Source organism: Melanostigma gelatinosum, assembly GCF_949748355.1.
Source record: "Melanostigma gelatinosum genome assembly, chromosome: 16".
NCBI lineage: Eukaryota > Metazoa > Chordata > Actinopteri > Perciformes > Zoarcidae > Melanostigma > Melanostigma gelatinosum.
This window is the reverse complement of record NC_136649.1, coordinates 8,441,181-8,466,941: the sequence shown is the minus strand read 5'-3', so window position 1 is coordinate 8,466,941 and position 25,761 is coordinate 8,441,181. Positions and strand designations below refer to the sequence as shown.

The window sequence follows — 25,761 nt, the reverse complement described above, 5'->3', positions numbered from 1 at the left end:
CTGCTCTACCCTCCCATGATGCATCATTAGTGAGAAGACCGTTGTTGGAAATGTCTCCGAAATTAAATTAAGATTACGTGGGCTTCCACCAGCTGCTCTCAAATACACCTTCCTGATTTGATTTAAGACTACAGAGAGTTCAGGTGTAGCCCAACATCTTGCAGGAAGAGATGCAATTTATTTGAGGAATTGCAACAAAACACATGGGAAGAGTCGGGACAATGGACTGTGCCGACATAAGAAGAGTTTGACAGATGGAACGGACTGAAAAGGATAACTCTCCTTGAATGGTCGGCACAGCAGGTATAAGCACACTCCCACCCCCCCCCCCCCCCCCCCCCCCCAGATCCCAACAGAGTCCATCATCATTTAAAATGATTCCCGAGCTCAAAAAAAAAGGAAGCTACAGCAGCCTGGACAGCATCCAATCATATCTATTACATAATTCACATTCACACAAACTTATAGATATGTCTTCACCACGCATAATCAACCAGATAGGCCTCAGCTCAGACCTGATGAATAAAACAAATTCTACTAATTGAAAGACTTATTGTTCCGAGATGAAATCATGACATCACGTTCTGTCCAGCGTCCTCTTTTACTCCATAAAGTCTCTCAGTCAGCATTTCTTTCATCGGGCCTTCCTGGAAAAATTAAGCGTTACTGAATTTACTCTCCGTAATCTAAGACTAGGAAATTGAAACAAAGTTTTGTGTGTTTAAACTACAGCTCTGTAAAACGCTTTGAAACCTCCGCTGTGTGAAAACCTCCGCAGCGCGGCTTCTGAATGAGGGTTTCTTGTCTTCCGTCTGGAACAGAACCTGGAGGTTTTGGTGTGACTTCAGCCAGCTGTGCTCTCAGTGTGCCGCTGGTGACAGCTGATGAGTCATGCCCATGTGACTTTTTAAACACTGTCAGTAGCTGAACCGAGACACACCGTCACCTTATTTTACTGTACAGAAAAAACACAAATGTTCCAAATATAAATGTGTGTTTTTTTTAAACTACAGAATTATATATATTTTCTTATTCCTTTACTTGTTTTGAAGTCAGTGTGTGTGTGTGTGTGTGTGTGTGTGAATATGACTATCTTTGTCTGTAGTGGGTGGAAGCACAGTACTGTCCCTTTGCAAGAACTTGGAAGAACATTTTGTTTATAAAAATCCCAGTTCAAGCGGAGACACACACACGCGCGCACACACAAACACTCTCTCTTACAAGACAGTACTTCTTAATTCCCTCTGAGTACTCTCATTACTGTTTTGATATGAATCTCATGATCGTTTGTACCCCACCCCTTAATTGTCTAACAATGCTCAAAATTATGCTCAAAAGTGTGTGTGTGTGTGTGTGTGTGCGTGTGTGTGTGAGGGAAGAGAAGAGGAAAGGAAAACAGAGTTTAGGGCGTTGTTTGTTATTGTCGGTGTGTTGAGGAATCCTACAGGTTTTAGGACAATGTGGATATGATGCATGTCTTCTGCTTCTCCTCCCTGCTATCAGTTTTCCTCGGCACTGTCTGCTGATTTTCCGTCAATTCCGATAGATGCAGCACCGGGGTCAATGTTTCTGTTTAGAGCACATGCACCAAGCATGTGACCGTGTGTGTGTGTGTGTGTGTGGGTGTGTCTGACAGAGAGCGAGACAGCTCTTCTGCCAACGTACCTTGTGTGTGTGTGTGTGTGTGTGTGTGTGTGTGTGTGTGTGTGTGTGTGTGTGTGTGTGTGTGTGTGTGTGTGTGTGTGTGTGTGTGTGTGTGTGTGTGTGTGTGTGTGTGTGTGTGTGTGTGTGTGTGTGCGCGTGTGCAGCCATGCTGCAGTATATCAGTGTAGCCTCTCTCTAATCTCTCCCCTCCAGCATTACCACTGCTGCTTCTGGACAGCCTCACTCCACACCATGACCAGGCAACACACACACACACACACACACTCACACTCTCACACACACACACAGATATATCTATACTAGAACATTAATGCTGTCAATGTTCAGACGATGGAGAATGTTTTCAGGATTATTTTTCGTTACGTTCCACAAGTCAGGTCAACACTGGTGGTCATGTCTGTCATTCAGCATATTATTACGGCTTTTTCTTGTTCTTTTACAGAAATTGTATATCTTATATCTGTTAAAGTGCAGTTCAAAATAGTTAGACATCCTGCTAATTGTTTCCGAAGAAATACTTATCAGGCATAATTATGACATTATTAAATTCAAATAGAAAGCAAATCATTAGTATACAAGTACAACTACAATATGTTAACATGTTCCAGTATTGTGCTACTAATGATCTTGTGAGTGAACGTGTTCGTCGTGACCCTGAGCGACCCGGCCGGCTCCAGCCCTGCTGGATGCAGAGCTAAAAAAATGTTTTGGCATCGAAGCGTCTGGGACTTTTTTAAAGACTCGACAAATCAGTTGTCACATGGCCGAACTAATCAAGAAGTCAGCAGTGTTTGGGAAGTGGAAAATGTTGACAGGAACACTTTAAGCATTTGTGAGAATAAATCGTTTCAGTGATTCAGATTAGATCAGACTGAATGTGTTGTCTTTGGAGCTGCTTACATCAACAAATATTTAAATAGATAAGAAGTGAATCAAAAAATATGGCAAGATATGCATTTGAGCATGAAAAGTAAAAGAGTAGATTTATTCACAACATGTAAAGTTTATGTTACATGAGTTTACCTGATTAAACTGTTATCTTAACTGTTTGATTGCTCTACCTTGATAAGTATTGTTTTTTTACACAACAAAAGTCTGAAATTTCCTGAAAAAAATGCAGTTATGTAAGGTTATCCATAATGTTATTTTGTTAGGATGAACACCATAATGAGGAAGTAGTAGACAACTCTAAACTGGGTCAATTGCTCCACCTCTATTGTAGCAAAACAAGTTAATAGCACAGGTCCATGAGGCCTCACGGCTGACGAGTAAAACCCTCCCACCAGACTCCAATCACTTTAATGTCACACCCGACTCCTAACAATAAGAAGAGGAGCGCCTCCATCATATGGACCATATCGTCTTTTCTAATAAAAACCAACATCAGTTTAATATCACGGTCCACTCCCACTAACATCCGTGAAGAGTCCCGATTCTCTTTCTTATCATCCTCTCCTCCTCACCCTCTCTCCCGCCCCTCATATTTACTGAAAGGCGACTCCCTCCCTCCCCTCCTCCCTCACTGACACGCGCTCTTATATTTATATTTGTATTCCGTACCTCTTGCACTCTGACATTCCAAACACACTCTCTCCCTTCAAAGACGGCACTTTCTCTACCGGACACCACTCAATATCTATCGATACCACACACACACACACACACACACACACACACACACACACACACACACACACTTTGGCTGATAGGTTTCCAATGAAGCGTTTCTTTGCGCTGGTGTTTGAGCGACTGGTGTTTGTGTCGAAGAACCTCAAACTGAGTCAGTGCAGGAAACAGAAGAAGAAGAAGCTCAGAACCAGGGACAGCAAGCCATCGGTGAGCTCCACTTTATTCACACTCTGTCACTACAGGATGGCTCAAGTTAACATTGTGGTGTCATGCAGTGAGTTTGCTGTTGTTTAGTATCAGGCTGGGGCCACTGTTCCTTAAATGAAAAACACTGTGTTGACATTGCCCCGGAGTAACTAATAAAATGTGCATTGATGTGGTTGTTTGCAGCGACATATTGACTAAGAGAAGAAGAGGCTGTTTGTCTGCATGGAGTCTCACTCTGTGTCTCCCTCTCTAATGCCTAAAATGGCCGGATTCACTCCATTCAGCACCAAGGGGCGATTTAGGAAACCACAACTCAAACTGCCTTTCTGTGTGTGTGTGTGTGCGTGTGTGTGTGTGTGTCTGTGTTATTTGACGTGAGTCCTGTCCACTGATAGACAGAAAGAAGTTGTCCTCAGTTCATCGTGTTCAAATGCACAAAGATCAGAACTAGAATGCACTTGTGACTTAATTTCGCACTTGGTGAAACATTCTTAGATTTCCGTTTCATGATATGCTCTGTGATGTTATGCATGCATAGACATGGACACGTTCAGTCTCATACAGATATGATGTAATAAACCTGTAATATGCCGGTAAGCAACAACATAAGGTCCGGTGCTTTGGAGAATCTGGCCTGCTTTTGACCTATATCGTCTGGTCTAGCTATAGAGGGGTTTTTTCGGGTGGAATACAGTGTTGTAATCGACACTGTAGTGGCCATGTTGAAAGTCCACAGTGTGGGTGTTAACAGCATGCAGGGCTTCTAACATGATTCAGGAGGAATTACATTCAGCTGCTTGAGGGTCATTTGTACCAAAAAATCCCCAAATGCTCCCAATAATAAGGCCAGTTCCTTGCATGGTAGCTTTGCCACTTTTGATGTGTGTGTGTGTGTGTGTGTGTGTGTGTATCAGAGGGTTTCCGGTTCAGTGATCTCAGGTCGGACCATTTTTCATCTCGCTACTTCTGTAGTTCTGTTACGTTTCCAGAGTTTGAAACTGTAAATGGTCAAATGTCGAGAAACTAGCAAGAGTACGCTAGATTGTAAAACAAAAAGTATCCAACCGAAAAAGCCAGCCCAGCGCTGCCAAGTCTTTCCCAATGAAAGTAGCTCACAGCACGAGCTCCAAAAGTTGTTGAATCTAGCAAGAAAGTCGCCAAGTCAGCAAAACACTGACAGACAGGCCTCCCTCCAAAGCCACTCCCCCAAAAGTATCATTACGAGCAAAAACAACAAACGTGGCTGTTGTTAGTGTATGTTTCCGAAAACTGGAAACGACTGATACTGCCTAGACAACTGATACTACTGCTACTAGTTTTTCTGCTCCACATATCTGGAACAAAGTCCCAGAAAGCTGCAGGTCTGCTGAGACCCTCAGCTCATTTAAATCAAGATTGAAGACTTTTCTGTTTGCTGCTGCCTTTAATTGAACCACATTCAATTCATATATTAATCAATTTCCTGCATTTCTGCATTTTACTACTGTATTTTATTTCTTACACTGTTCTTAATTGCTGTTAAATCTCCTTTTCTTTTGCCTTATGTTTTGATGCTTTTAATGGTTTTAAAAGGACTGCACAATATATCGCCATTTCCTCCGGGACCGAGTTCGTGCAAGGCGCACACTATAAAACGCAGATCGGCAGAGATCTTTTCCAGACGTGGTTTGTGTGCGAGTAATTGCAGAATTGCGGCAGTGTATGGTTGATTGCGTGCAGCGTAATGTCTCAGGGAGACATCGATTATTGTTTCAATGTATGTTTTAAATCTCCTTTACTTTTGCCTTTATGATTTTAATGGTTTCATGTGAAGCACTTTGAATTACCTTGTTGTTGAAATGTGCTATACAAATAAACTTGCCTTGCCTTGCCTTGCCTTGCCTTACTACTACTACTACTACTACTACTACTACTACTACCAGACCTCTATGATGGTGCCAGATATGAGAACATGTGTAACAGTTAAATGACAGTGTGTGCTGCATTCATAGTGACAATTTTGCATCGTGTTTTTAAGGAAATGATGAGTATCTTGTTGCTATCTGCCTCAAACGAGAAAACCCACCAACGATTTGATGATATGAAACGCACCGTTCATCTCTGCCGACAGTGAAACAAGTGCCGTTTTGTGCCATGTGGAACAGAAACATCAGAGGCCTCGTGAGGCCACGATTAGCCGCGCTCCAAATGATGTGTGGACGAGTAGAACCCCCGCTGTGTCTGCGTGTGTGTGTGTGTGTGTGTGTCTAATCCAAGCTTTAGAGAACTTGTCCCTGCTCAATCCGTCTGCATGTAAACAGAGATTACTTCACATGATCTGGGACAGGTGTATGGAATACTGAGGATTACTGTTCAGTGTATATTGAGCTATATATTGAGTTACAGAGAGAGAGAGAGAGGCCACATTGAGAGAGTCTGTGTGTATCATAGACATACACACATGTGTATGTGTGTATGTGTGCCTGCTCCTATCCCAGATTACCCTAAATTTATCTTTTCGACTGACTATCTGACATGACATCACCGGTGACACCGGCGATGACGTCACTGGCTGATAACACAGGATGTCCTTTTCTGATTGCTATTTTAATCTTTTGGTTGCAGAATGGGGAGGATTTCAGAAGGGGATCATTGCTACCCAGCTGATACTTTGAACTCATATATTGCTTTTTCAGATATGCCAAAAAAAATGATAAACCAAAAACATAAAGCTTTATTTTAATAGTACTGTCATGTGCTATATTATTCTAAACTACGCTAATTTAAGACTTTAATTTACTTGATTTATGTACCCAGAGACAAAATCCATCACCTTTTCATTGTATTCAATTTAGATCAGGTTAAACCTTTGTCCCAAGCCCAGAGGGGACTGCATGTGTGTGTCCAAGCACTTATTGATAAGTCATTAAAGCTGTGATCGATGTGTTGTTCAGTCAGATGGACGGCTGTATCTGGTTACAAGCAGCTGTCACCGCTGGCTTTTGAACACAGTCCGCTTCTTTTACCTTCCCAGAGATCTCAACGGTCACTTCACATAAACATTGTTGTGTTTTTTGAAGATTCGTGAAGATTTAATTCCATTAAAATTCACATCTGCAGCTCAGCTTTCTTTACTGCTTTCCAGGCCAAGGTTGCCTTAAACCTCCTGGATTGAAATGGGCCTCTCCAGATTGGATTTAATGCAGTTTCTGTTGGTCTAACACTCTTGTTTGTTAACGTATCTTCAACTGTCTGCAGACGTGGTTTATTTGGGCTAATTGTGAAGTGTTCACCTGGATTCTCCACTTCAGTCTGAATGTTGCTTGTTATTGCTGAGATAGGAGCAGGGCTGAGTAATGTATCCGTAGTTATCATTGACGACGTGTTGACTGAGTAAACCGAGGTAAGTAGTTAGTCATACGTGATTCCAATCAGGTGGTAAACGTTGCAACCTTTCAGGACGTTTAACGCGCTTGTTCCTGTGGTTCCAGGTGATCCTGACGGTTTACCTCAATGACACCCAGCAGATGCTGACCGAGGTCCCGGTGACTCCGGCTACCAGAGTGATCGACGTTGTCGAATACTGCAAAGAAGCCGGGGAGGGGGAGTGTCACCTGGCCGAAGTATGGAACGGGCATGGTGAGTCCACCCGAGCATCCATCTACACCCGTTTACACATTTACACAAGTGAGATCAGTTAAAGGTTGACATTTTGAACGTATTTAAAACGATTAAACCAAGCCAGGAATGATGACAGACAAGAATAATTAAGAAAATAAGATCTTAAGAAAGTGTCTGTGTGTGTGTGTGTGTGTGTGTGTGTGTGTGTGTGTGTGTATGTATATGTGTATATATATATATATATATATATATATATATATATATATATATATATATATATATAGATATATAGATAGATAAATTACATAGTTCTCCATGAGCATTAGTCAACAGACTGCTTGGCGATAATTAGAAGAATTAAACAGATATGATTCTATTATTGTTGTTTTGCTGTTTTCATCGTAGTCCGACCTGTATTTACACACACACACACACACACACACACACACACACACACACACACACACACACACACACACACACACACACACACACACACACACATCATTGTCTCCATTACTAATATAATTACTATTGACATCTTCTTGACAGTGCTTTTAGAGTATTTATATGATTATAATCTGGATTTCTATGACAGGATAATCACAGTGTGACTCTGGACTAGATCGCCGGCTTTCGAAGCCGACTGTAAACAAAGTCAGACCTGCATCCTGGCCACACCTCGGGGAATCAATACAGTGCGGACTGTATTCCCTGCATGCCATTTAGAGCGTGAATAGACCGGTCCATCACGGGCAGAACACTGGGAGCGACTGTGTCTATTAAAGCGTGGCCCACATTCACTCAATCGTAGCTGTTGAAGTAGCGACGGCACAGTGTGTTTGTGCAGCCCTGTGGTGTGACTGTGCGGTCAGGAAGGCTATAAATGCCTCTGATGCGATACTGTTTCTGAGAGGGCGACGCTGCGAAGCGGCACAGAATAAATGCTGGTATGAATTGTGTCGCTTGTGGGACGACAGGCCATACCTCAAGGCCACAACTGACCTCACCACCTGTGTGTGTGTGTGTGGGCGCTAAGCCATTGTCTACACGTATTGTTATCTATGGATAATACAATGACTGCATCTTTTCAGATTGTCCGCTTGAATCATATAAATAACAATTACAGATAATTGAAGAGTTTGAGTTATGGATAAAGAATACTAATAATAGAAGTCAATGGTGGTTTAACCCATTGTTTGTTATTGTGTCATGGAGTAAGCTTTTAACAATAGGTAACTATTATTTTAAGCTTCGCTGTGTTTAATATGTTTCTGAGAGGGCGAGTTTCTGTGTTTAATACAACCTATCAACATCCAGTTTCCTTTTTAGTTTCCCATTTAAGTAGCGTTACCGGTTACAATGAGTCAAATATTCAAACCCGAGACTTTTATACACATTTTCACAAAGTTCGGCTGGACATATTTGGCATCTTTTGGAACTTTGGGATCTACAATTGGACGAAAAAACTACGGTACAAGTCCCTGAGTATTTACATCGTTAGGCTGCTGGGCATGGTTTTGTAATGACTGACCAATTACAATATCACACCAAACCCCTGAAAAGGAAAAAACAATATTAATTCTGATAATAATTATAGTAAAAATACATTCTAGTAATAATACTAATAGTACTACTATTAATACTACCACTACTAATAATAGTAAAAATAAATAAATGATGAAAACAGTTTATTCAGACAGTGTATTTGTTAATTGTAAATGTGAAAATGTACTGATAATTTCATATTAACTTAAACTTCTTATTAAAGTATGTAAATAATAAATCATGTTTTTTCATGGATGAACCACAACAAGGCATGCCCTGCAGTGGCTTCGCTAACGTTTCCTCACCCCTCGTCTCTCCTCAGAGCGAGTTCTCCCTCAGGAGGTGTTATTGTTGGACCTTCTCCAGCAGTGGGGAGCCCGGAGGCCGGAGGTCATCTTCTACCTCCGACACTGCCCCTCCTGGACGCAAGGTGCAGCAAAACAAACACACACACACACACACACACACACACACACGACAGGTCCGTTCAGACCTCCCATATGAATATATTAGCTGACTACACAAATAGATATTTTTCTTCCAGCATTGAGCACCATTAACTCTGAAACACAGGGAGCCGGTGGTGTGTCTGAGGTTTAGAGGTCAGGTCAGGGGCTCGGTCAGTAATTAGCCGGATAAGATGATTAGTGTTGCGTAACATGAACAGGGTAAACCTGGGGGGGGGGGGAGACAAGACCAGACAGTTCATAATGGATTCAGCATTAAGCAATGGATGCTTTTCCTTTTTCTGTTGAACTTAATCAGTATAAAATAATTCATGAATGAATGCTAGTGTAGTTATAGTGCATGTTGGCTATAGGCTGCTGCTGTGATGGCTGTGTCAGTGGGGACAGGACAACCTCACCACCCGGTGCCTTCCCATCCATTAACAAACATAATTACCATTCATTAGACTCGTCATATGCTTGTGAGCCGTGAAGTGTTCGGTGAATAATAAATTAATCACAACACAGGTTTATTTTCAACTCGTCCGAGTCATCGAGGCCGTTAAGGTTTCCCACGTGTGTTGTGATTGTTTGTGATAATGTCTGAGCTTTAGTGAACACATCTGAACCCGTTCATGCTTTTTCTCGTTCCTATCCGACGGCCTGTCGACGATGAGCAGGTTTTTGGTGCGGGTTTCTATCCCGGTCACAGATCGTGTGCCAGCAGATCTGTAATAGGTTTAGGAGCAGCAGTGTGAGATCTAGAGTCAGATTAAAACGGATAAAGAAAAGTGTTGCTGTGGAGGGAAGATACTGCTTTCCCCCTGTTTACAGCACCAGACTGTAACACAGATGTGGTTGTGATAGAAATGATTGCCATTCAACACACAATAGTCAACGGCAGGTTGCTAGCATGCAATCTAACGACAGCGTCTCTGTTAAATATACTTCTTAACTGAATGTAAACACTGGTTTGCGTTATTTCTTGATTGTAAGATACTAGATCGTCAGCTCAATTACTGCACTGACTGCTCTATTGACTGGAGGTGAAACTTGGAGCTGGCTGGGATTAGCCCACATTAAGCCTGGCTGGTCTTAGTAGACTTAATAGGAAGGATGCTATTTTTAGATCGTACACAGGGAGAAAGGTGGAGCTGGGTATCGATAAGATGCGGGGCGATTTCACTTTTTATTTTTTGTGTTTCAGGCAGGTTGCCAACAACTTTCTCTGCATCCTTAAGAGAGGCTGAATATAAATACGGACACATGAACACAGTAATATGTAGAATACACTGAGACAAGAACAGACTGATGGGGAAAATATCAAAATGTGGTCGTACAATATTAAAAACAAATTGTAAAAGGTAGAAATATATTTGCAATACGTACATTTTGATGGAAAAGTACATTTATGATGTCGATGCAGTGTCATGGAAAGTGACTTTCCATTTATCTTTAGCAGGCCACAAGGCTCATCTCACCCATACCTTGTTTCAATATTTCATGCTGAGACTTTCTTGTCATCGTTCATTTATATGCAGGAAGTCCGCAGCCTTTGGAGCAGAGATGGACCACAGAAGCAGCAGAGAGTGCTGATGACAAGGTAGGTGGAGACACACACACAGACACACACACACACACACACACAGGAACAGGGCTGAGGGTGCAGGGCAGGCTGTGTTATGCATCTCTAATAAGATCAATCTCAACATCCAGGATCTATTGTGCATTGTGTGCATAAAGATCTCTACACTGCAACTTATAATGATATTTTTGAAAGCCTCAGTTCATCTCCAAAACCTACAGTATACGCCTAAGGTTTATGGTGAAGACCTGTACCTCAATGTGTGAAAATGTGATATAGACACAAATACTATATATACACTGTCTTCAGAGCACGAGAAAGATCAGGTTTACCAAATACTATTCTCTAAACCTAAATGTCCAATATTTATTTAACCCTCTGTTTTACCTTTTAGTTATTTAAACCTGTTGCCTACACAAGCCTCCTTAAAGCTGCACATACAAATACTCTTTAAAAGAATAGTTTAGCATAGCATAGCGTAGCATAAAGACTGGAAGCTGGGGTAAACAGCTAGCCTAGCTATGTACAAATAAAAAAAAAAAACTCCCGCCTTCGATTAACCCCGGCGTCAATCTACTGACTGACGTTTCTTGAAATTCCTATAATATAAGCTGCTGCTTATGATGTTTGGTAGACTTCAAATAGTAAGTGTTACAGGCTCAATGTTAGCGAGAGCTTGGGTCTCATATGTACTTAAACTCGGCTCATTTAATGCAGGGAATGCATCTCGAACATTTAAAAGGTTTTTTGGTGCGTGTGTGAGCATTCACATATATACAGTGCAACGTATGTGCACGTCTCTTTGTATGTCTAGCGGATTAGCCCACGGATTAGTGACAGTGATGATTATAGTTCTACGCCAGTACGAACCAACACACACACACACACACGTACGTAGCACACACATGTAGTACACAATATCATATACATACAGTGTAATTACTGTATTCACAGACAGACATAAATAAAATAGGAATTATCCGTTTGTCACTAGCCTGACTAATTGCCGTTAGCTAACCGCGTTTTTTTTTTGCTAGCTTGCGTAATCCTGTTATCTTCCCTGCAAAATAACGAGTCATGTAGTAAAAAGAGCAGCTGACCTCATGCGAGCAGCTTTTTATTCATCACTAACAAGCTATTTTCAACCACGGTAGCCATTGTGTTTGACCCCAGACTACAGACTGCTTTGTGCATGTCAGTTAGCGCTCGGTTAGCCGGTCACCGGCCATGTTGCTGTGCGCGTATCTGTGTTGGTCAGTCTGCTGGTCAGTCAGCCAGTGTGTCTGTGTCGGTCAGCCAGTGAAGGTAGGATTAGCTTGGTCCCATGACATAACCAGGCTAAGAGGATTGTTAGCTAGCCAAGCAGCTCCTCCTCCTCCTCCCTCTCCTCTTCCTCTCACCTCGCGCACTCCTTCACGGTCGTCTTGAGGGATCCGTCTTCCTTTGTCCTCTGCCTTTAAACATTTGGTTTTAAAGCCCAAACAAAGAGTTTGAGACAAGACAGGAGTGCGGGGGTGAGTTCTGTAAATGTGTGTCTGTTCTGTTGGTGTGTGTGTAAATGTGTGTGTGTGTGCGTGTGAAGAGCTAAACTTTCTACCCACCTTGCACTCTTTTGCTTTCTTCTCCCTGTCAGCTTGTCATACATAATAGAACACTTGGAGGAACTTGAAGTAGGAGTGAATGTAGGGGTGACTTTGAAATGTGTTTTTGTGTGTGTAACTGTGCCTTACTTTCGTTTTCCCCTTTAAGTTTTAGAAAGTTGTTCTCTGACTTTGTTCACGATCCAAACTACACTCACACGACAAACTCGCACTCAGTTAGTCTGTGTGTCAGGGCGGGACTGCTGGCAGAGCGTTTGTGCGTGTGTGTGTGTGTGTGTGTGTGTGTGTGTGTGTGTGTGTGTTAGTGTCACACAATCAGAGCACAATGTGTGTTTAGGTCAGTGTGGTTTAAGCTTGACACTATGAGCAGGCGAGGTGTGGTGTCTTTTGGTCATTTGTGTTTGGGCTTGACAGTGTTATTTTGTCTTTGTGTGTGTGTGTGTGAGTGTGAGTGCGTTTCTTAGGGTTGTGGATGCATGACTCCAAGTCAGGGTGTGACTCTTTGCTATATATATATATAATATCATATCCAAAAGCTCTCACTTACACACACACACACACACACACACACACACACACACACACACACACACACACACACACACACACCATATGCTGTTTCCTCCCACAGAATGATGTTAACATGACAGTGCCGACATTTGTGTGTATGCGAGAGAGATATATTGTGTTAGTGTACAGCTGCTTTCAATGTGTTATTCACTCACCTCAACGCTAATGACATCACTCATTGCAGCAGCATGTATTTTTAATGTCACTTATACGACTGCAGTAAATTCAGGATGAGGCCGCCATCGATCGCGTCTATAAATGGGAAACCAGGCTGTGTTGATGTCATTGTTTTATTCAAGCAGGTAGCAGGGATACTTGTCCTATCCCAACGCTCCCTCCTCAAGACGGCGTCCTCTAAACCACGCCCCCAAACAACAGAGACTGAGTCAACACGAGCGTGGACAAACTCAAATCAAGTCCCTCGATCCCACCGCGTGTAACTCGACCCCATACAGCTGCGTGTGGGAGCACTGCTGAGGGATGTATTAAGAAGTCAGGCGTGTGTTTGTAACGCACATGTCAGGAGTCGTGTTGATGCAGATTAAGATGAATGTTTTCGCTTCATGTCATCACTAGAAAGACCGCTGCATGTCATGCGACTCACTACATGTGACTAAAGTTCACTTTGCTAATGCTGAGATGACACTTTGACATCTATTCATGACATTTATATGATTCATACGTCATGCTGGGAAAAGTCCCTGTTTGGATGAACTGGGTGGGATCGTGTTTCACCAGAACCCGGAGTTAAGGCAACACCCCTTAACTCCAGCGAGTCGTCCTGTTTTCGTTCCTAAATTCTGCAGACGGTCTCCGGCGCTTTGCAACAAGGAGGACACGCGGCTGTTGATGGACGGGCCCGTCAGTGGTGGGGTTCAAAGACGTGACCTCACGGTTCCACGATGGTCTCTGTAACCAGCCGGGCCACCCTGCCGCGTGACCCTTCGGTCACTGGAGCGGTACTGATAACAGAGCTTCCCCCGTTTGGTTACGGCCGAGGGCCCGCAGGAATGTCTGAAGGCTGTTATTGCAGATTAGGAGGAATATTTTTACTGGAGGCTTACAGCAGATGGGGAAGGGATGGCTTTCATTACTGGAGGGACGCGCGGTCAGAACAACGTGTCTGTGTGTGTGTGTGTGTGTGTGTGTGTGTGCGTGCGTGCGCCTCGTATATGTGCGCACTGTTTGGAAACGTAATACTCACACACTGAGAAGGTCAGAAATCCCCATGTGCTTCAGATTACATCCGTGATCGCAACATACGAAGACCAGCAAACAGCTGCAACACGAGAGGGTTGTGCTGGCCATTACGATGTAGTAGTTCTGAATGATTGCTGTTAGCGCATGAGTATCGCTTCTTTTTTACAGCCCTGATGACTTGATAATCTGTTGACGCTAATACGGTGGCCGACAACTGCATTCAACACTACAGCACTAAGTAGGCCTTCTTAAACCAAACTCATAAATTGTCCTGCACTTCACTCTGCGTTCATTCCAAATAACAAGCTGAATGCGTGGCGTGGCGTCGGACCCACTGAGATACAGAGAAAACAGTGTGAAGAGACCTTTCTGTGTCACATGGTCTGTTCATGCCACACTGAGTGCTGCCGACTCAGTCAGAGCCTTGAGCCTGCCCTAGTTATCATAGAAGAAGCCTCTTTTCCTCCGTTTCTTTGTCCTTTGTGTTCATGAAATAATATTTTTTGAAGTGGGATGTGATGATATTTTTTGCCCATTTGTCTCTGTATCTAGACGACACACTTATGGCCATTGTTGAGTATGTCCTGTGGTTGGAAGGAATTTGGCTCCAGTGTGTTCAGAAGATGTGCGCCTCGGGTCTGGTGTTGTATGGGCGTGCTTTGTGGTTTGGGGACACTCAAAGCCAGTCATTGTATTGAAAAAGTTCGTCATCCAAGTGAATCAATCGAATGTCTTGGGTAACGTCAGGTCAAAAAGTTGTTTGTATAAACCAATGGAAGCTTTTATGAGGATTTAATCACAGTAGGTCAAGCCGACCCAAGTCAGTGCCCGCTCCCTGTCTCTTCTTCTTCCTTTTCTTAAAGTATTGGCAGATTACACGCAGCAATGGCGTCCTTTACAATCTCTATGCTGACTGGCTCGGAGGAAGGGCTGACATTCACGTTAACATCTAATCAAGAAACATTTGTTCCAATTTGGGCAGAAAACCATCCAACCTGGCAACGCTGAGCTCTGCCAATATCTAGTGTTTCACATGTATGCAAGAAAATATGATTTGAGTCCAGCTTTAGAGCCATTCGCTTGATGATATGCTCACATCCTGCTGTCAAGTCAGTTAAGAGCCCAAAACAGTTTGACCTAAGTTTGGCAGAAGTGACTAAAAAGGCTTAGTTGTAATTGTGAATATGCAATGTGCAAAGTCATACCTCATCAATATGAATGTGACACAGATGCCTGCACCCAGAACAGCAGCACTGGCAGAAAAATCCAGTCTGCTTTCATTACTGCATGTGTGTGGGGGTGTGTGTGTGTGTGCCTATCTGAGTGAGACAGATGTGTGAAACAAAAAATGTGTGACGCAGCAGTTAAGTCACATTCCAATGTGTGTGTGTGTGTGTGTGTGTCGCAGAGAGTGAGGAAAAAGAGGGCAATATGACGCTGCAGCGGTCAGCTGTTATTCCACTGTGTAACATAAATCCGAGTGTGTGTGTGTGCGCACATGCGTGTGTGTTGCCGGACGCCGCCAGTTAATCTGTCGGCGTCATCATCATCTTCTTCCTCATAACACAAATCTGGAGCGGGAGGTTGATTGAGAGCAGCTCTTGCCCCATCAGGGCTGTGGTGCAGTGATTTCCCCCTTCTGAGAGAAAGTGGGAGAAAGAAAGAGGGAGGTGTGAGAGAGGGGGGGGGGGGCGGCATGTCGCTGCAGAAAAAAGCCAGCCGCAGATGGATGACAAGAAAAAGAGAGATGAAGGAATGCAGATTAAGAAGGATGGAGAAGGTGAAGCAGGAGGGGAGGAGGAGGAGGGTGCTACAGAAACAGGAGGAAAGGTGTAAGAAGGGGAGGAGGTATAGAAAGATGGAAGCATAGAAACAGAGTAGAAAAGGGATGGTGTGATGACTTTTCTCGCTTCTTTTTGCACTGGTTCATAGGTGTACGTGTTTGTTTACTGTCGTAATTGAATGCGGTGTCACATTAGTGGGCTTTACGCGTCACATGAGAGCACACCAATGCTGGAGAGAGTTTGTGTGAGAGAGAGAGGGAGAGGTGGGGGCCGAGCAGGAGGGAGGGAGAGAGAGAGAGTGTCGTAAATCCCAGCACATCAGCGGGCGGACGAGAGTGGAAAGTTGTGATAAGGACCGCTCTCGTTTTCTCCCCGTCGAGCCTCTGGCTGAGTGCTTTCCCTTCCATCTGAGACCGTAGAGGTCCGCCGGCTCTCCGCGAGGATGGAGTGGAACGAGGTGGATTTGGTGCAGGAGTTCACTGTTGAAGGACAATGCAGCAAAATTAAAGTCCGCTCCTGCAGGATCACATGGGACAGCCTGCAGGTAAATACACGGGCACGGGGGGAGGCTGACTGAAAACACGCATGTTAACGTCAGCGCGGTGTCTGCAGCAGGACGGTGCGTGTTTCACAGCGTGAGGCTGAATGACGCCGTTGTTAAGTGTCAGGCGAACTGTTAACTTTTCTGTAGCCGTAGGATGCGTGTCATCATTAGAGGGATTGGAGAGACAGTGGCCGGAGGATATAAACTTCCTCCCAGGACACAAACGTCACACTACGGATCAAACTGTTTGGACAGACAAGGGATCTTTATTCCAACCGATGACAATAGAATCATTCTTTAAAGCAACAACTCTCGGGTGTTGTCGAGGGTGTTTACAATGCAAATAGTGTTGCTTATTGTCGCCACATGTTCTGTTAAATGTTTGCTTTTTAGGGTTTTAGATCGACGATTGTTCAGGCTGCTTGTGAAATGTAGTTTTTAAATCTGTTTACGCATCTTAATGTGCGATTAAATGGATTTTAATCTTACAAGCAACTGAATACCAGATGTGAAATGTCACTACTTTATAGTTAGTGTTTAAAATATACACCGTTCATACATCCAGTCGCACACTATGTAACACTCTGCCAACATACTGGAGAAAAAAGTGTATTAGAACGATTCAGGTTGTATTTTATTATTGTATTTTATTAAAGATGTGATGTAATCATCACATGTATTTATATCCTCTCTTATATATTATATCAGCAAAAATCAAGATTCAAGAATATTTAGATGTTCGATGTCCGTCCTATCGGCTTACCTGTGAGTCAGATGTGTAGCTCCAAGACTCGGGACACTTCAATTTAGAATAGAAAGGTTTAAACATTTTAAACTTCAAATTGCCATCAAGACATTTTTAAAAGGAGCGTTCGGACCAAATAAATTCACCTCAATGGTTTTCAAAGTAAAATGCATCAATGCTATTCAGCTGAAACGTCAACTTTAAGTATTCAGTCGTATTTCATTTTCACAATTACATCTCCAACCCCTTCTAAATTATAGTTATTATGGCCTTGATTTGCTTCCATACAAGCACATTCACAGAGGAGTGTATCAAAGTGAAATAGGTGTTATGACGATAGATCCACGTAGCGTCGCTGCTCACAGAGACGACATGATGCCAGCGATGTTCTGATCATACTGATGGTTCCTGGTCTCCTTTATTAAGGGGAAACCAGAGAGCATTAGCAAGAGAAAGTGAGAATCAGCAGAATCCCACAGGTCAGCAGTGAGCTAATGACGCGTGGCACCACTGACCAGTGTAATGTGCGTCGTGTCATCGTCTGAAACACGAGTCTGCATTACGCTGGAAACACTGTGTGTCTGCATTGTGGATCTGAGAATGAAGTGAGTGAGCCTGGAGGCAGTGATATCACAGCGTGACTATCAGCGTCATTAATCACTGATGCTGATATTTAGCACAGCGCTAATGCAGACCAGAGTTACAGCATCCAATCTCACGAGTTGTTGAAACGGCCAGTGGGTTTAATTTATTCCAATGATATCTAAGGATTGCCATTACCCCCGGGGCTCAGTTCAGGGTAATGGAGCTTTTCATCCGCTCCTCTCTGAGTCATGGCATGAAAGACTCCACTGGTATGTATGAAGACTTTTTCAAACGTTTAACTAAATTGACTGAAGCCTCAGATTCTTTTGAGACCCTTAAACCTTGAGGCCTGGACCCCTTAAATCCTAATGACTGCAGGCCTCTATCATGATCTGCAGCCTGATTCAGAGCCACGCTCAGTACGGACAGTTGAAGTAACTCCACTTATCAGGACTTTGATGAAAGTTCACCCAACCAATTTCACAAATTTCACAAAACATTTAGTCAGTTTTACCTTTTCAGATAAAAAACAAAATCATTACCACAACAATCATGTTTTGATGAAGACTGTGTATGGAGGGGTGTATCGGAGGGCGGGCAGCCAAGTAGAAAAGGGTTAAATGTCGTCTTATCTCTTAGTGAAGCCATTCAGACACCTTTACATTGTGAGGAGGCGTACAGTAGAAGAGTCCCTACATTACATACAGGGGCGGACTGGGGGGAAAAAGTGGCCCGGGAGTTACTGTCAGACCGGCCCACTCAATACACGGCGCGCTGCCCACTCAATGCACGGTTTTTGCAGCAGCTCACTCTTTTCTGCAACACCGTCTATGATTTTCTCACTGTCCAGCATCTGCAAAACATCTGTCTGAGTAGCCATCAACATAAAAGCCTCCAGGTGCTGTTGAGAGAGCGAGCTCCTGAGCCTGTTTTTGATATATTTCAGCATCGAAAAGCTTCGGTCGCATGCTACCTGTGTGACAGAGAGGGTAATCAGGAACCTGTATGCAAGGCCTATGATGTGGTATGCATCTGTCAGGATGTTGTACTGCTTCAGAACTCGGTAGCAACAGATTGGACAGTCCTTGCAAGATGAGCACTTTTTGTAAACCATCTCTGCCTCTTCTTCAGCCTCATCTTCAGCATCCTCCGGCCCGGCTTCTGTTGTCTTGGTTGTGTACTCCTCAAATACTGATGCCTTCAGCCTATCCCACTGTCGTGCCAGACGTTTGAGCTCGCTTTGTAACTCGCATAGTCAAATCAACGTAATTAACACAATGACAGCCACAAAGTCATAAGAACCAGTCACATATATTCATATGACAACAAAGCACATCAATCCAGCAGACCTGCAGCGGATCCACGCATTCCACCACACAAGAGCACGAGCCATCAAATATTAGTCATAAAAACGTTACTGCAGATGTAAAAAAACAAACGCAGTTTGTCACTTACCAAATTCTTTGTTGACAAAGAATTTAATCCCAGTACATCGTTTCAGTTCCAGTAAGAAGTCCTTCTCGATTCATGGACGCCGTGACAGTCGAGCCGCCCCTGTATTTCGCCGGTCTACAGCGGCCATTCGCACCTCCGCCGGCCCCGCCCCGACCGTCGCCCGGCACGAGCGCACGGCGCAGACCGCGGTTATGGAGAAAAGTTTTTAAAAGCACCGTCGTGTCCAGCCGTGCTATGGCGTCCTCGGATCGTGAGGAGTAGTATAATGTCAGTTTATACTGTTGATGCAGTTTTCACTGATTATTGACTTTCTGTATTCGAGTCAATTGAACGTGTTCTGTGAAGCATATAATATAGTCGGGGCCGGCGATGTCAGAGACCGGCCCAAACCCCGTCGGCCTACCGGGGATTCCCCCGGTATCCCCGATGGCCAGTCCGCCCCTGATTACATACCGTCGGTCTGGAGTTAACTCTGAGGTTCCTCAGGGTTCCACTTCAGGCCCCTTCCTGATCCATTCACATTCCTCAGAGTAACATCAGTGCTATGGACCGCAACTGATTTTACCTAAACATGTGTTTATTGAGACTAGTTCTTAATTTGTTTGTGTGCTGACTCAGCTGTTTTGATCCTGCACTTTGAGACGATGTTGTATTGGACTACATCATTTAAAAAAACAACTGCTCCTAATGCTAATCCTCATTTCCATACACAGAGGCGCCCTACCGCATGGGCAAGCCAATACAACATCAACAAAAACATTATTATTTAGTTATATCGTTTTTTAACGGTTAAATCATTCGCAAATGTGCAGTGTGACTGACGTTATACTCACAACAGATTGTACTCCGTGTGACCTTTGTAGACCGAAATGATTCGTCTCATAACGACTCATAACATGGCAGAAACCTATTCTCCAGACTAGTGGTTCTCAACTGGTCTGGCTGCGGGACCCACCATCACCCCTTAATGACAAGCCGGGACCCACGACCCAAAATATATATATGTGTGTGTGTGTATATATGTATGTATACATACATATATATATATATATATATATATATATATATATATATGAGATAGATAGATATAAATATAATTTGGGTATATCTATATTCAAGAAGTCTAGTAGTAGTAACGTCTCTGTGTAGTAAACAACTGTCAAATCAAATAAAGAAAGTACACATCAATTATATTTAACAAATATTATTCTCATTTTTCAAATTTAACTGGATGGATTATAAATAATACATAGAAATGCATGAATAACTGTTCTTCTCATTTCAAGTAAAATAACAGCTGGATTAAAAAATAAATTTTAGCAAAATAATTTTTTGCAAAATGTTTTGCCCTGCAGCTTTAAACTCAGTTCATTCAGGGTGAAGTGAAAAAGCCATGATATTATATTTTTCTCATCTTCTCAAAAGAGAAATTAGTGTTTGACAGGACAGACTCATATAGGTGAATTCTTCAGAGTCTCATGACTCTGGTCTCTCTGGCCATTTCTCGCTTTTGGAGATCGTCCTATGATTTGACTTTCACGACTCACACCTCAATAAATAGTCCTGCTCTGCTCATATGTCCTCGTCTCTCCCTGTGTGTCATGGTGTGTGTACATCTCACTCAAGTCAGGAAACTTGTCAGAATACTCATATTTGATTGGCTGAGCTTCATCACGTGATGTGATTCACAACGCATTGGTCAGTGTTTTTCCTGCACCGCTGAACAAGTGCCGTATATGCTGGAATAATTCCGCTGCATAAAAAATGCCCTTCAAAATAAAATCACTTTTTTTTTTTTTCACTGAAAACGGGTCCGCGACCCACTTTTGGGTCGCGGACCCACCAGTTGAGAATCACTGCTCCAGACCATCAATCAGTGTTGCTCGTCTGGCTTGAGACACAAATGGAACTGTGCGCCTGATTGAGGCCATTTGTCGGCGCAGCATTATGTTTTTAATCCCTCATACGTTACGCAATAAGCTATACTGATATTGTTACATCATAGCGAGTCAATTGCACAGGTATTGACTGTTAACACAGAGGAGAGTCATTCTTTCGATGTGTACTGGAAAAGAATGTAGCAGACCAGGTGCAGTGTGTGCGTGAGTGAATGTACACAATAGCAGGATGTGACTGGGCAGAAACCTTCCGTTGTTGTCTGCAAAAAGGCTTTTCTCCCCACCCCCCCTCACGCACACACACACAAATCTCTAAGTACAATCATTGACATGTTTGTCCTGAAGAACATCCACAAACACGGCTACATAGCTGTGTGTTCGGCCCGGTTTGATGAAACACTCCTCCGAAAAATGATCAGCGAGATTCGATTTTTTTTCTGTGTCACACCCCCTGAAATGACCAGAGCAGAGAGGATTCCGGTGATTTCCCCCCCGAACCAATACTAGAATTCTGTCACCCTGCCAAGGCCACCGGCTGCTAGCCTAATAACATTTCTGTAGCACACTGATGGTGCTCTGTGACCTGACAGTGCGAGGTAGTGTGTGTGTGTGTGTGTGTGTGTGTGCGCACAGCTGTGTGCTGTAGTCCAGCGGTTATCTCCTGTCACTGTTTGGGTTTTCATCTTGTCGGTAACGGTGCTAGACTCAGTTATGTGTGATGTTTGGAAATAGTGATGAGAGATACAAAGGGGCAAATGTTTTCTATGGACATACTGCAATAATATATAATGTTTGTGTTTGTGTGTAGGTTCCGCGTGTGGAGCTGACCCTCTCTGAGCTCCAGGAAATGGCCACAAGACAACAGCAACAAATAGAGGCTCAGCAACAGATGTTAATTGCCAAGGTAACTTCTGCACACACACACACACACACACACACACACACACACACACACACACACACACACACACACACACACACCTACACACAGAGACAGAGCTGTTGGATGGATTGCCTGTCAGTGTAAGGTTATCTACTTTAGGGTCTGTCTGAAAAGGTCGGCTTTGAGGCACCATTCGGCCTTGGAGGAAGGGGTGTGTGTGTGTGTGTGTGTGTGTGTGTGTGTGTTACCGATAATGGCCATTCCCACACTAGGAAGTGACCTTTGAGTTGACAGGAAATGAGGTCATCAGGGAGCTGCTGGGAAGTTGAAGCAGAGTTAAACTCCAGGACAGAGACAGAAGGGGGAGCCAACAAAAGAAATCTTTTAAATGATCAAAAGTCTCTCCGTTCATTTGTCGAAAGTGAACCGGGATATTTTCTACAACCACAACTTACACAATTTAGGTATTTCAAGGCCGACTTATTTTGGCAACATTGAGTGTGTCCTTCCAGTGTGTAAGTGTTTCTAGTACGTCCTTGTCTTACTGAATGGAACGGTCTCCCACGCTGCCACGCAGAGGCAGATCTAGCCTCGTAACGTTAACATCATTTATTGAAGACTTCCAGGAAGAAAGAGTCCAAAACACTGCTACTGTACTGGCAGCTACCGCACGCATGTTTACGCCTGCACCGTCTATGTAGCGCAACAAGCTACTGTTACGTAATGGGTTATCAGAGTGTGTGTTTGTGTGTGAACCTGTGTGTTTCCAGTGAATGATGGGAGGCTCCTTGCCAACATTCCGGTTCCCTCTTTCTCTGCTTGTGTGTCTGTGTGTGTGTGTGTGTGTGTGTGTGTGTGTGTGTGTTGAGTGAGAAACTCAGGTCAGCTGTACTATGTGCCAGCACGATACAGAGAGAGGAGCAAACTGCTTCAGTCAGCATCACACAGGACGGGCCTCTCTGTCTGTCTGTCTGTCTGTCAAAAACTGCAACATTTACAGTCTTTTACATTTCTTTTTTTACAGTCTTTATCAGTGGGAACAAGGGGGATGAATGAACTGGATGAATGTGAAGCTGTGCTGAAACACAATGAGCGTGTGTGTGTGTGTGTGTGTGTGTGTGTGTGTGTGTGTGTGTGTGTGTGTGTGTGTGTGTGTGTGTGTGTGTGTGTGTGTGTGTGTGTGTGTGTGTGTGTGTGTGTGTGTGTGTGTGTGTGTGCAAGAGTCAGACAGCAAACTGACATTTCAAAACAGTGAGAGGAGTAAGGTCAAAGAACACAAAGAGTGATGCTCCCTCGTGTGAAGTAAATGAAACGGTTCAAACCTAAACAGGAAATGTTTGCGTTCACGTCGTACTCCATCGCTCCAGTAAGAAGGTCATTGAGAAAACACACGTTTGTACCTTTCGTATGTGAGAGTAGAAGGGGGGGACGTGTCCTCAAAACCCGAAAAAATTGTGTTTCATGAAAATCACAGCAACTGAAAATGTGTCTGGAAATGAGCTAAAATCTCCAAATTGTTTAAGTCCTCACCTTTTACTTTTCTTCTTCCAGGAGCAGAGACTGAGGTACCTTCACCAGGGAGGCAGATCTAATCAGGGACAGACGCAGGTGCGTTGTCTGTCTTTTATCGGTCACACACACAAGGCACTAGATGAAAATGCAAACGGGTATTTAAACTTGTATCTTTTCTTCTTCGCCCTCTTGTTTAGTCTGAAGCTGAGAAGCTGCAGTGGCTGAAGGAGCGAGTGGACACTCAGGAAGCCAAGCTGAAGAAGATCCGAGCCATGAGAGGACAAGTCGACTACAGCAAACTGATCAATGGAAACCTCTGTAAGCCGAACCACACTGCAGCTTATGATTGCATACAGTATAACAGTGAGTGGTGTGGGGGCACCCTGTGCTTAATTAGTAGGCAAAGACAACGCTAGTGATCTCATTTGACTTGAACTATTTCTTTCTGTCTCTGTGTCTGTGTGCAGCTGCAGAGATCGACCATGTCAGCAGCCTGTTTCATGAGAAGCAGGCGGAGCTGCAGACTGCTGTGGTCCGAGTCGACCAGGTAATGTGGGGCCTCAGGATAACAGTCAACATCAAGCAACAGTTAGTTTTAAGTTGGGCTCTCTCTAAATGCTCTCACCAGTTGACCCAGCAGCTGGAGGATTTGAGGAGGGGTCGCCTTCAGCTGCACCCCGTTGCACCGGCTCAGGGGCCACACACCGGGTCCCAGGGGGCACCGCCCGCCAGCCAGAAAGGGTCGCCTCTGTCTGGTCCCGCGGCCCTGGAGCTGAGGAAACTCTACCAGGAGCTGCAGGTAACCTATCCGATTGGTAGTTCCCCTTTTTCTTCCAGCATTGGGAAGAAGAGTGTGAGACTTCTAACGCTGTGCGTTTCAGGCTCGTAACCGCCACAACGTGGAGCAGAGCAGCAAGCTGGCCCAGAACAAGGAGCTGCTGAACAAGAGGAACGCCCAGGTGACTGTGATGGATCAACGCATCGGAGACCTGAGAGAACGGCTGCATAAGAAGAGAGCAGAAGTACACAACTTCACTTCAGTCTTTCCCACCTCATCATTGTGTTTTGTTTCTCGTGACGCTTGGTTCGAAGTTGGCTTGAGATCTGATTCTGGCCGTCTATTTTCACATGGCGTTCAGTTGAGCCGCATGAACGGAGGAGGCCCGTCCTCTCCTCAGGCCACTTCCCACCCAGGTGCTGGAGTTTCGGGCCGAGTGGCGGCCGTCTGCCCCTACATCCAGGTCCCGGCGGAGGGGAGACAGGAGGCGGGGTACCCCCTGCCAGCTGACCCACCGCCCAAACCCACGCCGCTCAGCCGCATCCGCTCTCTCTCAGGTTGGTAGATTTCCTTTTGTTTGAGGTTCATAAGGCACTGAGCTGGACTTGTATCATTTGTTTGCCGCCATTTACTTCAGAGCTTGATCTATATCTTATCTCATTTATCTGTCTGGGCTCTAACTTTCTGTTTCCTTTCTCTGTGTTGGCTCCTCTTTCGTCTCTTCCCTTACCTGTTGTTGTTGTTGTTGTCGTGTCACCTCTTAATGTTGATGGTGGTTTTATGATCACTGTTTTGTCACGTGTGGATGTTGTGGCGCTTGCTGTTGTGACTGTCCCTGTTCCTGTTTTTTGACATCATCGCGATGGTGATTATGTTCGTGTTGTTGTCGTTTTTGGTGGCTGTCACTGTCGTGGTTTGGTCTTGTTACCGTCTTACCGTGGTGGGTGTGGCCACGCAGAAGAGGACAGGAGTGGCAGCAGGAAGCCTCCCGGCCAATGGAAAGAGTCAGATTTAGACACCGTCCTGTCAGAGCCCACTGAGACGTGGGAGGGCCCTCGGTCCCCTCAGGGGGGCGACACTAACAACAGTGAGTCCCTAGAAGGCGCTAGAGAACATTGAGTCCTGGGCTGAAAAATCAAAGAGTGCATTCTTGGTTTGTGTTTTTGTCTTAACTCATCAGAACAGATGGTTAGGAGAACATAATTGAATGAGCTACGGAAAGCGAACCTCAGAATGTAAGGGTCATGTGTATATGGACACAGACATGAGTCACATGACACCTGATAGCCAGCAGCTGCTGAGCGTTAGGAAGCCCAGCGTAAGAAAATAAACCGAGGGCAAACCACAGTCTGAGACACATTCAATTGTTTCTTCTCGTCTTCCTACGTGGTGTGAGAAGGTAAATTGCCGGTCTGTTCCCCTTGTTTCCACCATTTACGCTACGCTAAGCTAACATCAGGTGGCTGGAGCTTCTCAATATATGAGCTCGGTGTCAATCTTCTCTCCCGCCTACGCTCGGCAAGCGA

The 25,761-nt window shown here is 44.2% G+C and overlaps 1 protein-coding gene across 1 annotated transcript in view; it reads left to right on the top strand.

Moving 5' to 3' along the window:
- LOC306790844 (apoptosis-stimulating of p53 protein 1-like) overlaps positions 1–25,761 on the top strand; it is a 40,383-nt gene that overhangs the window by 3,376 nt on the left and 11,246 nt on the right. Inside the window, exons 2-12 of the mRNA XM_079287360.1 lie at positions 6,972–7,119; positions 8,972–9,079; positions 10,637–10,698; positions 21,871–21,966; positions 23,497–23,553; positions 23,655–23,775; positions 23,925–24,004; positions 24,086–24,256; positions 24,339–24,479; positions 24,597–24,792; positions 25,194–25,322. Of these exons, the coding sequence (XP_079143486.1) occupies positions 6,972–7,119; positions 8,972–9,079; positions 10,637–10,698; positions 21,871–21,966; positions 23,497–23,553; positions 23,655–23,775; positions 23,925–24,004; positions 24,086–24,256; positions 24,339–24,479; positions 24,597–24,792; positions 25,194–25,322 (1,309 nt within the window). The remainder of the gene's footprint in view (positions 1–6,971; positions 7,120–8,971; positions 9,080–10,636; positions 10,699–21,870; positions 21,967–23,496; positions 23,554–23,654; positions 23,776–23,924; positions 24,005–24,085; positions 24,257–24,338; positions 24,480–24,596; positions 24,793–25,193; positions 25,323–25,761) is intronic.